Source organism: Melanerpes formicivorus, unplaced genomic scaffold, assembly GCF_026170545.1.
Source record: "Melanerpes formicivorus ecotype bairdi unplaced genomic scaffold, bMelFor1.0.p_v2 SCAF_6, whole genome shotgun sequence".
NCBI classification, from domain to species: Eukaryota; Metazoa; Chordata; class Aves; order Piciformes; family Picidae; genus Melanerpes; species Melanerpes formicivorus.
The window spans coordinates 22871638-22884388 of record NW_027142358.1 but is presented as its reverse complement, the minus strand read 5'-3'; the positions used below and the strand labels follow the sequence as shown (position 1 = coordinate 22884388).

The following is a 12751-nucleotide window of genomic DNA, read 5'->3' as shown; positions in this document are numbered from 1 at the left end:
ATCATTATACCTTTAGTACAATTCATATTAGGATGTCTAAACATCCCAATAAAAATTAGGAACCAACAAAACCCTGCAAAGCGCTATGATTTCCCCAACTGAAGGACAAGTGTTCTACTATTGCAATTCAATTCTCACAAACCACAATTCTATTATCAACAGGGCTGACAATTACTACTCAGTGAGGTAAATCTCCAAAGTGCAAAGCACCCTGTTTCCAGCAGTATAAAATGGAGTTTCAGATGGCCACAACTTGAGTGTTACAGACTTCCGACACAAAGTCTAGACAGCAAAGTGTAGATGTGTATTTTTCTTATCTGCATCATCAATAACTTTGCATTGTATTTCAGAGGGAATATACTGAAATGGGTCACTCTGGGTATACTCACCACCTTGCCTGACTTCTGACAGATGGCCATCATTAGTGACCATAACAGGGCTTTACCAGTATTGCAAGCAACAAACAAAAAAATCCAAATTCACCTACCAGAGCCTTCTCCAAAAAGGAACTTAAGTAAAACTTTGCCCAATAGGAAGAGACAAACTAAATGTTAAGGTCCCCAATATTTGATTAAACAGAAAAATTTCTGATTTGCAGAGTAGTTGCTAACAGGTTCTCCTTGTTTTTTTATCTAGACAGCTAGCACCAGCAATACTATCCTTCAGCCTGTAAAGCTCATGTCAAGGTACTAAATTCAAAAGCAGATAAATTAGGTCCCTAGTTTAATGTTTTGAAATTGTATCCCATTATTAGATGTGTTAATAGAAAGGAATGTAGCAGGGGAGAATTAATTGGAGTTTGATTAGAAATAGCCAGCTGCCAGGGGCTGCCTGGGAATCATTGGGGTTTGTGCCTAGCTGCCTGGGGGTGCCTGGGAACGCTTAGTGTTTGACCACAACCTCCCAGGTGCATAAGGGTAATGGATAACCTATCTGTAGGCCCCTTTGTTTATGAAACTGAGGGGAGATAGGAATGTATTGAATGTGTTGACATCCTGAGATGACCACAAGAAACCTTCAAGCTCTCGCTTGACTGCTAATAGACCTGAGGAAGATGAAGATGGGGAAGGCTATTACTGGACAGGAGGCGTGTGACCCCAAGTGGGCTGCATGTATGAGCAATAGGGTGAGGAGTTACATAACAATTGCAAAATACAGGTGGGGCTTTTGCTCCAAGACCCAGCCTCCTGTGATGCCCTGGCTCAGTGTCACAGGACCCTTAAACAAACCTGATGATCGCTACTGGTGGGGGGGGCCACCCTTTCTCCAATCCAACAAGACAAGATTTGGTCTTGCGGGAATGCCTGCCTGGATGGGAGATAGTCAGCTCTGCCCCTTTGCAATCTCCAGTACTGTAGGGTGCTTAGAGTAACTTAGCTGTACTTAGCTGGGCACCAGCCTCTGCTTTTGGGTTTGCTCAGTAGCTTGTGGGGTTGTGCCACACTTCACTGGGGATCAGGCTCTGCTGTCAGGTTTTGTGGGTACCTCACAGGGTTGTGCCTTGCAGCACTACAGCACAGCCTCATCCATCTTTTATATTAAATAAAGCCATACCTATTAGCACCTGTGGTAGATGTAATTAATTCTTCATCATAACAAGCTCACAGGAACAAGGAGTCAATCTTTTCCTCTACCTTCAATTCAAAAACCCAACTTTGTGTAAGCAATTACACACAAAATCTCTTCTCCTTGGCTCTCCACTGTTAAAAAAGTCCATTAAATGGACAGTATCTGGATACTTTAAGCACTCCACAGATGACAATGCTAACACTCCAACTGACATTTACATCTAAAAATGCTACTTGTTAACAAAACCTAGGTCTAATACTTACATTTCCAGCTACTCATCAATACATAAGCAGCTGAGGGATAGGATGTCATCATCTCTGCTGCTTTCATTTATCTCTCAAGCAGCTGTAGCACAGGGCTCTTACAAATCTCTATTTATGAAGAGTTCAATTTTGTTCTTTTCACATACCTAGTTTAAAAACAGTGTTTTCACTACTATTCTACACTTAGTTGTTAGCTTTGGCCCTTAGCTAGCATGTATAGTGCTTAGATCCAATAAAACCTGAAGAGAGATGCACACCCCATCCTTATTTATCTATCCAAAAGCCAACTGGACATCTAATAATATTAGTGTGCCTTTGAATTTAATTTGAACTTTTTACAATACTCTCACATGTAAAGTTAAATACTGGCAAGCTTTGGAAAGCTTTAATCATAGGGGAGTCATGCTCCTTTAAGCATAAGAGATGCTATGCTAGGCACATAGCATCTCAGTTTAGAATTACGATTGCTGGCAGTCATGTTAAGTCAACATTTACTTCACTATTCCTATATGAAGAGAGACTTGTTAGCAAATTCAAGCATAATCCAGGGGCTCTACCTTTAACCAGAATCCAAGGAGAACTGTATTACTGTTAGCATTTGGAAAAGGTCCTCTTAAGCACTTAGTTCCACATTGATATATAGGCAGTCCATATAAGATTTAAGATGTCCCACTTTCAGCTGCTCCGGCAGTTGAAACTGTGCCCATCATAAGTTAATATGCTGGCATCTAGATAAATTCTTGGGCCTTTGAGAAAGCAGAAAAGCATACAGAAGAAAGATTTTTCTGAACACCTTCAAAAACTCAAGCCCTAAAACATGTTTGGCCATCTACTTGGCTTGAATGGTAAGCTGCAATTCTTAAGTACCAGAACTCCAAATATCTTTGGCACATTGTCACACTCAGGTACAATTGTCACTGACATCTTACTGGACCCACTCAAACTTCAGAGGAATTTCCTGTTGTATCTTCCTATCATTTCACAAACAGCAGTTTAGTAGTTTAGGTAGCTGCTTTTAAGACGAGTGGCACCTCACCAGCACATTCCAAAGAAAACAGTCTTCTTGTAGAGCACTTGTTGTTTGGAAATAACTTCAGCTCTTCTCTGAATGTAAAGATTTATTTATAGAAACATCACTGCATTAATGGTGGCAATATAGGCATCGTATATGAAGTCAACACTAATAGGTTAATATTTACATAACACTTAAAACCCAAAACAAACTCAACAGTTTCAGAGCAAAAAGACAGATATAAGAGTTACAGAAAGACTTAAAATTAATGACATATTTATCTCTGTTTGATTTAGTCCAAAGGTCTATTATTTCTTAAGCAGATTAGCAGGAAGAGTGGATTTGTCCAAGTCATCAAAATATGGATGATTCAAGGCCATTTTGCCAGAAATTCTTTTCGCAGGATCATAAGTCAGCATTTTCTGGAAGAAAAAACCCAAACACACATGTACTTCATGAAATGGGAGCTAACATCATGTTAAACTGTTAACTATTTAACCACAGGAATAATTAAGTATCCATGAAGACAAGCTTTCCCCCTACAATCCATGATTTCTCATAGAGGAAGAGGTTGTTTTCACCTACAAATCAGCAGAAGTGTGTAACATCTCAGAAAGGGAAGAAACACTTAATCTCCCATTCAGTATCCAACCCATGAATCTATTGGGATACTGAAATAAATTATTGCCACTCTGTTATTAGTCTCAGCTTCTCAACTAAGGGAAATTATAAGCTTTAGACTCTTAAAGTGCTTACCTTTCAAGGGCAAGTGGTTGTACTTTTGCTAAACTCTCACTGAAGAAACTAATATCAAATTGCTTTTACTCAGCTTGATGCAGCAGTTAAAATGAGTGATCAGTTACTTTCAGAGTCCAAGCAGGAAAGTTGTATACAAGCATGGAAGAGTCAAGCAACCTGAGGTCTGTTATCTAGAGGAGATGCCTAGCCACTAAAACAGCCCCCAGAACTTTGGAACAGGAAACAAATTGGGTTTGCTAAGCAGTTTAAAAATAAAACCCAACAAAACACACCAAAACCACCACTACCAATAAAACCAACCAGCAAAGCATAAACCTGCCTCGATTTATAGAGGCCAAAAAGAAGAAAGGAATGAAGCACTTCTCTCCTAGACCTAAAACTAGCAACATCTCTCCAATCTTTTTGCTTTGATTTCTCCTTAGTAAAGGAAAGTGCATGTCACACTCACATAATCAGGATTCTATGAGCTGTTTTTCCCACATACCAACAAATTTGTCTTCCATAAAAAAAGCTTAACCACTATTCCTCTGCCTGGTATTCAGTCTTGACATTTAACTATCTTTAGACTTCATCCTACAAGGAGTCTTCCAAGTTGATTTAAACCACTGAATTTATATTTGTATTCTCTGAACTCCTGCCAAATACATTCTGTGTCTAGATTTAACCTTACATGTCCAATTTTACCTTGTAACAGGTCCCCATTAGCTATACCCCAGAAGAGGAGTGTGCCATAGCTGATACTGATATCAAAGGGCATCTTAAAATTGACTCTTACAAAAAGGGGCACATTTCTCTGAAAAACGGGATGCTGTAACATTGAGACTACAGCACTTCAGCTGATAGATGAAACGACCATTTCTTCTCTGAGCAGTCTGGAACAGGGTTTTTCCTGGAACTTAGTCTTGGACACCAAATTTTCTGGTGACAGCCATTAAAAGCTTTGAAATGCTGGCCACAGAAGTGCTTTACCTTATGAAAGGTCTTAAGTCCACAATCTCACTCAAGTCTTAAGAAAACTATGTAACCCATTTTCAGGTAGATATTTTACATACTATTTCTATCTGAAGTCATCTGTAGAAGGAGAAATTAACACTTTCATTGATACATCTGAACTTGTGCTCTAGAAGGAAGCATTTGCTTGTGCTGCCTTTAAAGTTATATTACTCTTCAGGCTTATAAGTGCCATAAAAAACTTAAATGGATTCCCTGTACTTAAGGATTCAGCCATACCACTGTCACAGGCTGGAAGCAAAAGATTCAACATTTAAGGAAAACTACACAAGATTTTACAGAATGTAGTATGCTTTGAAATAAAACTACTACAGTTCACTATTTTGTTAACACCATTTGAGAACTAGTAGGGGGTTTTGCCTTAATTAGCAGCAGCCTTAGGTTTACACAACAAAGCCACAACTAAGCTCAGATGATTACTTAACAGGCCAGTTACATGACCATATCAACAAGATTCACTTGCCTGTTCTATTGATTTTAGTTTGTAAACACAATCAGTAACAATTCCACTTTAAACTTATTAAATAGTGATGCTGTCAGTGGACACAGAGGAATTAAGTCAGTTCTCTCTTTAAAGCAATACTGCTACAGGGTTCAGCAAGCCATCCAAAACAACTATGCATTTAACACCTGTTGTTCTGTCAGTCTGACTTGTGGCTTAGTTTTCAAAGAAAAATTGTAAGAAGTTGTGTTCATCTGGGCTTCTTCAGTGACACCACTTGAGTATATAGCCATACCAGTATCAGAAACTATTTTGGGACTGCTTAAAGCCATGAGCTGGCTACACAGGTAACTGCTGTACAAAGTTCCCCTTGTACTGAGATGGTTCTGAAGTTTCAGCTTATCCTAAGACCCAGAACACTCAGCCCACACTCCTATACACAAGCCTACACTGTATGAATGCAGCTTTAGAAATCACCAAAATATGTTCTTATGCTTAGCAAAAGCAAAATTAGGCTGCAGTGGCAGCACATGAGCTGGAAGAACACTAAATGGAAAAGCCTGATGAAAACTTTATAAAATAAAATCTCAGTGTGGTAGTTCAACTCCAGGGCCACAGAATTGAACTCAGTTGACGCAAAATAGACCTATTTAAAAGGTTAACCCACCACAGTCAAAAAAAGTAGCCCAAAATTTAAAGGCAGTTGATAGACACTGCAGACAAACTAAGCACCTGGTTTCACAGCTCATCAGTAAATGTAGCTGTTTCTATCACTGATTCTTCAGTTAAGTCTGCCAGGAAAGCTGTGGGGTTTTTCACCATAAAATGAACCCACATGCTGCCATGAAAGAAAACCATTTCCAACTGTATCAGCAGTCACAGAGCCACATTATGCTTAGTGCTGCCACTAGGAAGGTGATGACTACAGTTTTAGGGCAAAAGACTTCAGCTTAGACCTGTTTATAAAATTTCATCATCACTTGCAAGTTGTACCTGGCCTGCTAGCATAAAAAAGCTGAGGTACAACTGCTGAAGGATCAGTCTAGTAATCTGTTAGCTATGAAAGTGAGTGCCACACAAGGTACCAGTTTACAAGAATGACAGCCCATACCACTGCTGATAGTTTAAAGATCTCTATATCTTCATTCTAGCTCTCTCAATTCTTCAAATCAGCATTTTAAGACAGACTACTTACAGACAGCAGATCAAGTCCATCTTCATCTAAGTTTTTGACTTGTGTTGCAAGGCTGCCAGGTTTCCATTTTGGGAATGTGTTTTTGTAGTCTTGCAGAGATTCCACTTCGGGCCATACATCATTGTTGGGGGTCCCTAAAGCTCTACACAGGCATAGGCAAAATATTAAGCAGTTAAATCTGAAATCTGTATGTACTACTATAGTTTTAATAAGCACACTGCACCAGCATGCAGTGCTGCACAAGTAGCAGGAAATGGTTCAGCCTGACATACCTGAAGATTCTGAAGAGCTGGTCAATTTCTGAGTCCCCATGGAAAAGTGGCTTTTTAGTTGCCAGCTCAGCAAATATGGTGCCTATGCTCCATATATCTACAGGAGTAGAGTAACGAGCAGATCCTAGCAACACCTCTGGAGATCTGTACCACAATGTCACTACCTATTGAACAAGGAAATGTTTTTGGTACAAGTTTGTAGAAACTGGTTTTCTATCTGACTGCAAGCACAACAGCTATTATTAAGCAGCATTCAGGTTTTGTTAAAATATTCAGTGCTAGAAGCTTTAGTGAAAATACTAATTCAAACTTCATTTATAGGCAAACAAACACTATTGTGCAATACTGCAAGCAAAGCGGTAGAAACAGTTACTACACTTAGCCACTAAAATCCTCAACAAACTTCAGTACTTTGTGAAGCAAAAATGCCCTTACAATTCATTGAGCAACAAGTTCTGGCCCATACAATTACTTGTTAAAGATTTGTAGGTGGGATAAATGCTTTGGAACCTTAGAGTAAAACCAGTCAGGGAGGTGGAAAGCCATTGAATAAAACAAAACTTAATTATGACTTTTGAAGTCAAACTATCAAAAACTTCTGTGATTCTTTTTTAGTTGTTTCATATTCAGTTTTTACCAGGAAGCTAGTAAGCATTGCTCAAATCAACCAAGAGAATGTTCCAACTCACTTCATGAGTGTATACACGCACTGGAATTCCAAAGGCTCGAGCCAATCCAAAATCCGCCAGTTTAATTACTCCCTTGTCATCTATTAAGAGATTCTGAGGTTTTAAGTCTCTGTGCAGAACCCTTCTTGAATGGCAGAAGACAATACCTTGCAAGATTTGATACAAATAACTCTAGAAAGAATGTAGCAGAAGAAAGAAAATTAGTGTTATTACAGAATGATAGGAGTTGGAAAAAGACCTCTGGAGATCAAGTCCAACCCCCCTGCCAAAGCAGGTACATCTAGGGAAGGACACAGAAGAACACATCTAAGCAAGTTCTGCATGTCTACAGAGAAGACGACTCCACCACCACTCTGGGCAGCCTGTTCCACTGCTCTGTCACCCTCAAAGCAGAGAAATTCCTCATCACATTCAGATAGAGCTTCTTACATTCAAGTTTGTGCCCATTATCCCTTGTCCTGTCACTGGGCACCACTGGAAGACTGGGCTCATCTTTCTGACACCTACCCTTTAAGTATTTATAAGCATTTATGAGATCATCCCTCAATCTTCTTTTTCCAGACTAAAAAGACCCAATTCTTACAGTCTTTCCTCATAAGAGAGATGCTCTAGTCCTCTCATCATCTTCATAGCTGTACCCTCTCCAACAAGTCCCTGTCCTTCATCTGAGAGGCTCAGAACTAGACCAAGTACGCCACATGTAGCCTCACCAGGGCAAACAAGAAGAGGAGAAGAACCTCCCTTAATCTGCTTGCCACACTCTTCTTGATGCAGCCCAGGATGCTATTGGCTTTCTTGGCCAGAAGGGCACATTATGCTCTGCAACACGTTCCCTTAACATTAGGTCTCCCCGGAGGAGTACAACATGGAGATCCAAAGCGTCACAGATACGGAGTTAATATCAATCACAGAGCCATGCAAATTAATTTTTTACTTAAGCTTATTTTAAGGCAGTTTAGTAATTAAAATAATTCAAAACAGCCTTTGAGAACAAAACTCCTGTTCATATTATCCATAACCTCTGCTTTAGCCTTTCCTTTCTCAAGGAGTTAATTACACTGAAAACAAAAGAGCTCCTCAGTTTTGTACATCATCTTTAATTTATCTTATATTAAGAAATGACCCTCATTACCTTAACACGTGAACGATCCAAATACTGGCCAGATGGAATGTTATCCAAGTATTTCTTGAGATCCATGGAAAGGAATTCAAAGATGAGGTACAGTCTTGAATCCTGCATAAGAACGTCCTGAAGACTAAAATCAAGTGTACAATCATGTTCGTTGCAAAATGCATGGGATTCACGGTTACATTTTCCCTCTCAGCAGGGATACAAACTGACATTTCTGAGTCCCTGTTACAGAATTCTTAAAAAGCTTTCATACTAAGAGCTTTCAAAGACTAAGAGACTCAGTAAGTTAAGTGATCATCTAGCAAGTATATCTGAAGTAGCATCAGGCAGATAAAAGCCTATATGCTTTGTCTTAAACTGAAGTTCTGTCATATCTCGTATTGGACAAAGAAGTCTGAGGGAAATACTGCTGCCATTAATAAAGGCTGTGGGTGTTAGTGTCTCACTTCTCTTTGAAAAGAGGCTGGCTTATTACTGCAGAGCTCGAATTACTAGGACAGTTTAAAGGAATATTATAATAGGAACCTAGTAGACAGCAGATTTTACAGAGGTTTTTCAATATCTTTCATCCTTGATAGATTACAAGAGTTCCTAAACCAAACCATACATACATTGACATGTTGCACAGCTGGAACTTGGCCAGCTTTAAAGCACATTAGAAAAAGTATTTTTTGCTGCATCAAAGAGCAAGTAAATATTTTGTGGGAAAGATAATAGCTACCATCAATTCTACATGTCAAGTAGTCACTGATGAAAGTTTCACTTATAGCTGAGATGTGCCAGCTATGACAACATCACAACACAACATGTAAATCTCTGCCACAAAACAGCAAGGAAGCAATTGACAGAGGCTCAAATAAGTACACTAAAGTGAAATGGTCTGTTCTGAGTTGGCAAATAAAACTGAAGTAAGTTGTAACCAGTTTTCATGAGATATTCCATCTCCATTCTGACAATAACCACTCTGCAGATAATTTACACAAATTACAAAATCAACAAAAAATAATTAGGTTCCTAGAATGGGAAGAGGCAATGAAGAAGTCTTAATCAGAAAACTGGCATAAACACAGGATTTCAAACCATACCCATTTGCTACTAAACAGACCAGCTCTCACCTCTTTAGAATGGTGGAAAAATAATTTATCTGAAGGGACCTATCACCCTTCAATGAGTTTAGCTAAACACCAGTATATGCATACCAGACTATATTAGGATGATGCAGCTCTCTTAATAAAGAAATTTCTCGGATAGCAGTACTTGGAACACCTTCCTCCTCACTTTCTAGACGTATTTTCTTCATTGCAACCACTTGGCCTGTGATTTTGTGTCGACCTTTATATACAACACCATAGGTACCTGAACAAAAAGACAGTGAAAGGTACATAGGAAATACCAGCCCAGGTACAGCGAAGTCATTGCAAATAAGAATCGCTAACATAAGAAAGAGTCCTTGCAACCAAATTTTTAAGTATTTGGCTTGATTACAAACCACTACTTAATTTTTGGTATTTAACCATGCAGCAGTATTGTTTATAGCATGCCACCCATAAACAGTATTTGTTAGGGCAGGGTATGAAACTTGAACACTTGGAAAATGTAGGTGTAAGAATCAGACACTATTTGATTTCAGAGCGATTAATTTTCAGGCAAGGTCATTATACCTCTTGATCCCCAAGGGTTTATGATTTTGCAATTGGTAGATCATATTCAAATACCCAAAGTTTAGCTGTGAAAAAAGTAATCTCTCTGCAGTCAGAGCTCTATCCATCCATTGAGTCAGATCTATACAAATAGCTCTAGCACAATTGTCAGTGCAGGAAAAGGTAGTGCTGTGGGTCTCAGCAGAAACTAAAATTGGAGCCAGTGGTAAAACTCAAACCAATAATCTATTTCATTTATTAGTGTTCACAGATAAGATATCTTGGCTTGTTGAGAGTCCTAAGTATGCTCTTTCTTGAAATCTTAATCTCTCAGATTAAGCTCAAACTAGTTTGTTACATCATACATCATGCAGTTACCTTACAGTACCCTCTCAGAGTAACACACTGCAAATTCTCAAGTCTACATAAAAGTCAAGCATTATCAAATACACTGACTTCTACATGTAGCATGGACTGGATTTCCAGTGAAAGGGGGCTTGTGATGATCCTCTGCACAAAAGGGATCTTCTTTGTGCCTTACAGTAAAATGGTTAAGATTCTCTCACCAGGTTTACATTGTGCTCTTTTTCTCTTTGTCGGGTGGAGTGACCAGAATTAATCCAAGCAGGACAATCCACAAACCACTACCTACCAGCAGTTCCAAGCAAAACAAATATACCACAGTGCAACTTTGGAAGCAACTGGTAAAGAAATTCATGCACAAAGAAATGCAGGAGCTTCCTAAACTGGAAAGCTGGTTTCAGGCCTAAGAACATTTTCCCCAGCTCTTGGAGGAAAATTACACCATTAGTCATTAATACAGAGGCAAATACTTCTCAACATTGATCAGCTGTTTCAACTAGACCATGTCAACTTCAAAAGAAAGGCAGTCTGAAAACTCCGCATAGAGAGGTAATTACTGCAGTAAATCAGAGGCTTATTTTGCCAGTTAGTGGAACAGAAGTTTCCCTAATAGCCAGAATGCACAGAGCTTCTACAGCACTTGATAAAGTGTTGAGCACTGCAAGGTCCACAATTCTCCATACTTACCTTCCCCAATCTTCTCAATTTTTATGTAATCATCCATTGTTATGGTTATCCCTGAAATGAACAGGGAAAAAAAAGCCGTAAGAGTGAACAGTTACTGTAGCAAACGCTGCCAGGTCATTGAAATTAAGCCAAAACTTTAGAAGCTAATATTGTCTTACGGGATCAGGATGTAAGGTGGAATGCCTACCACTCTCAGTAAAAACACAATTTTTTATTCGGGATTCCATCTAAAAAGCTACATCCTAAAGCATCGGTGGGCACTCACTCAAAGGAAAGATATATTTGCGAAGAAAGCTCCTCCAAGGAACTGAAAAAAACACACTACAAGCATCAGTTTTAAATAGTTATAATTAAGAAGCCCTACCATCTAAAACCATAGGGTTTGAAGTTAGCACATATAAATGGACGGCAGTAGCCTATGATGCGATAATTACACTGAACAGTCTTCAGAGCTACGAACCTAAACTACATTATCAGGCACAAAGTGCTAGGAGGCACTAGCGCCTGACGGGACTGGCAGCTGACACCTTCCATGTGACTCCTGACCTTCACTAAGCACAGATGAGTTGTAGTACCGTGTTAGGAAACGTTACAAGGTAACGAGGGAATTTGCTGCTACCTGCAGCTCCAGAGGAGGCTTACGCGCTCAGGCAGTCGCTAACGGAGCAGGGAAGGCAGCGAGTGCTCGCCGCTAGCCCGCTAACCGCGCAGCCGAGGGCAGGAGCACGCGTTCCTTTCTGCCCAGCTCCTACCCTGCCGTCACACGTCGCAACACCTGGCAACCGCTGAACCCTCAAACAACTACTCTGGCAGCTAGCGGCCCACCACCTCCCTCTCCAGCTATCAGGAGCGACCTCGACCGGATCAGGCAGGGACAAGGACCGTGGCGTGACCGAGCGCAATGCCCTGCCGAGGAACTGGACTCCCTCTGCCACCCGCCGGGTGGAGCAAAGACTAAGTGCGACAGAGCCTGAGAAACGGCCGACCCCGCTCCATCCGCCGGCTTCAGCTTTGCACGAGAAACCAACAGCTCCTGCAGCCGTTACCCGGGCGCGCACGCCAGCGGCTACGGAAAACCGGTGCAACAGCCCCTCCGCGGGACCAGTGCCAGTCTGAAGCCCCCTAAACCCTCTCGCCAGCTCTGTTTGCCCTCACCTGAGGAGGAGCCGCCGCCGAACCCGCTCCCCGCCGCAAGAACGTCCGGAAGACCGCTCGGGGGCGGGCACTACACATTCGAACTAGCCGCGCGCCGCCGCCCTCCGCCAATGGTGACGTGCCGAGATGATTCAAAGCGGCCAATCAGTGCAGCTGCGCGCCGGCGGCGCCAAAGCGAAGCCGAAAGGCGGCTTCCGCCTCCGCTAGAACCGGGGTGGCCGGGCGCGGCAAGCTGAGAATGATTCGGGTATCTGCTTGGCTGGCAGCCTGTGCGGGAGGCAGAACGCTGAAGTTTTCTTCCCAAACTGTGAGACAGGAGGGTAGTCGTGCAACGAGCTATGCTGAGACAGCCCTAGTGAGCGAACTGGTCGCTGCTCAGATAACATATTAGGCTGTTTGCATGGAATGAGGAATATAATAATGTTTGGTTGAAGGCAGGCTTATGGCTGCAGCTGCTCCTTTGAATCAGCAAGTGTAGATTCAGATGCCAGAGCATAAATTCATTATTTCTGCCTGCAACGCTGCTGATCTGGGAAGCACTGTTGTGACTTTTGAGGCCGGT

General features: G+C 41.1%; 1 protein-coding gene across 1 annotated transcript; it reads right to left on the bottom strand.

Annotated features, from left to right (window-relative positions):
* Positions 1-2328: 2328 nt before the first annotated feature.
* Positions 2329-12283, bottom strand: CDK1 (cyclin dependent kinase 1). Its single transcript, XM_068140088.1, has 8 exons — positions 12190-12283; positions 11035-11085; positions 9544-9700; positions 8345-8468; positions 7213-7383; positions 6524-6687; positions 6252-6393; positions 2329-3266 (listed from the first exon to the last, which is right to left on the bottom strand). Exons 2-8 carry the CDS (start codon positions 11069-11071, stop codon positions 3153-3155), a joined length of 909 nt encoding a protein of 302 aa, XP_067996189.1. The 5' UTR covers positions 11072-11085; positions 12190-12283; the 3' UTR covers positions 2329-3152.
* Between the last annotated feature and the right edge of the window lie 468 nt (positions 12284-12751).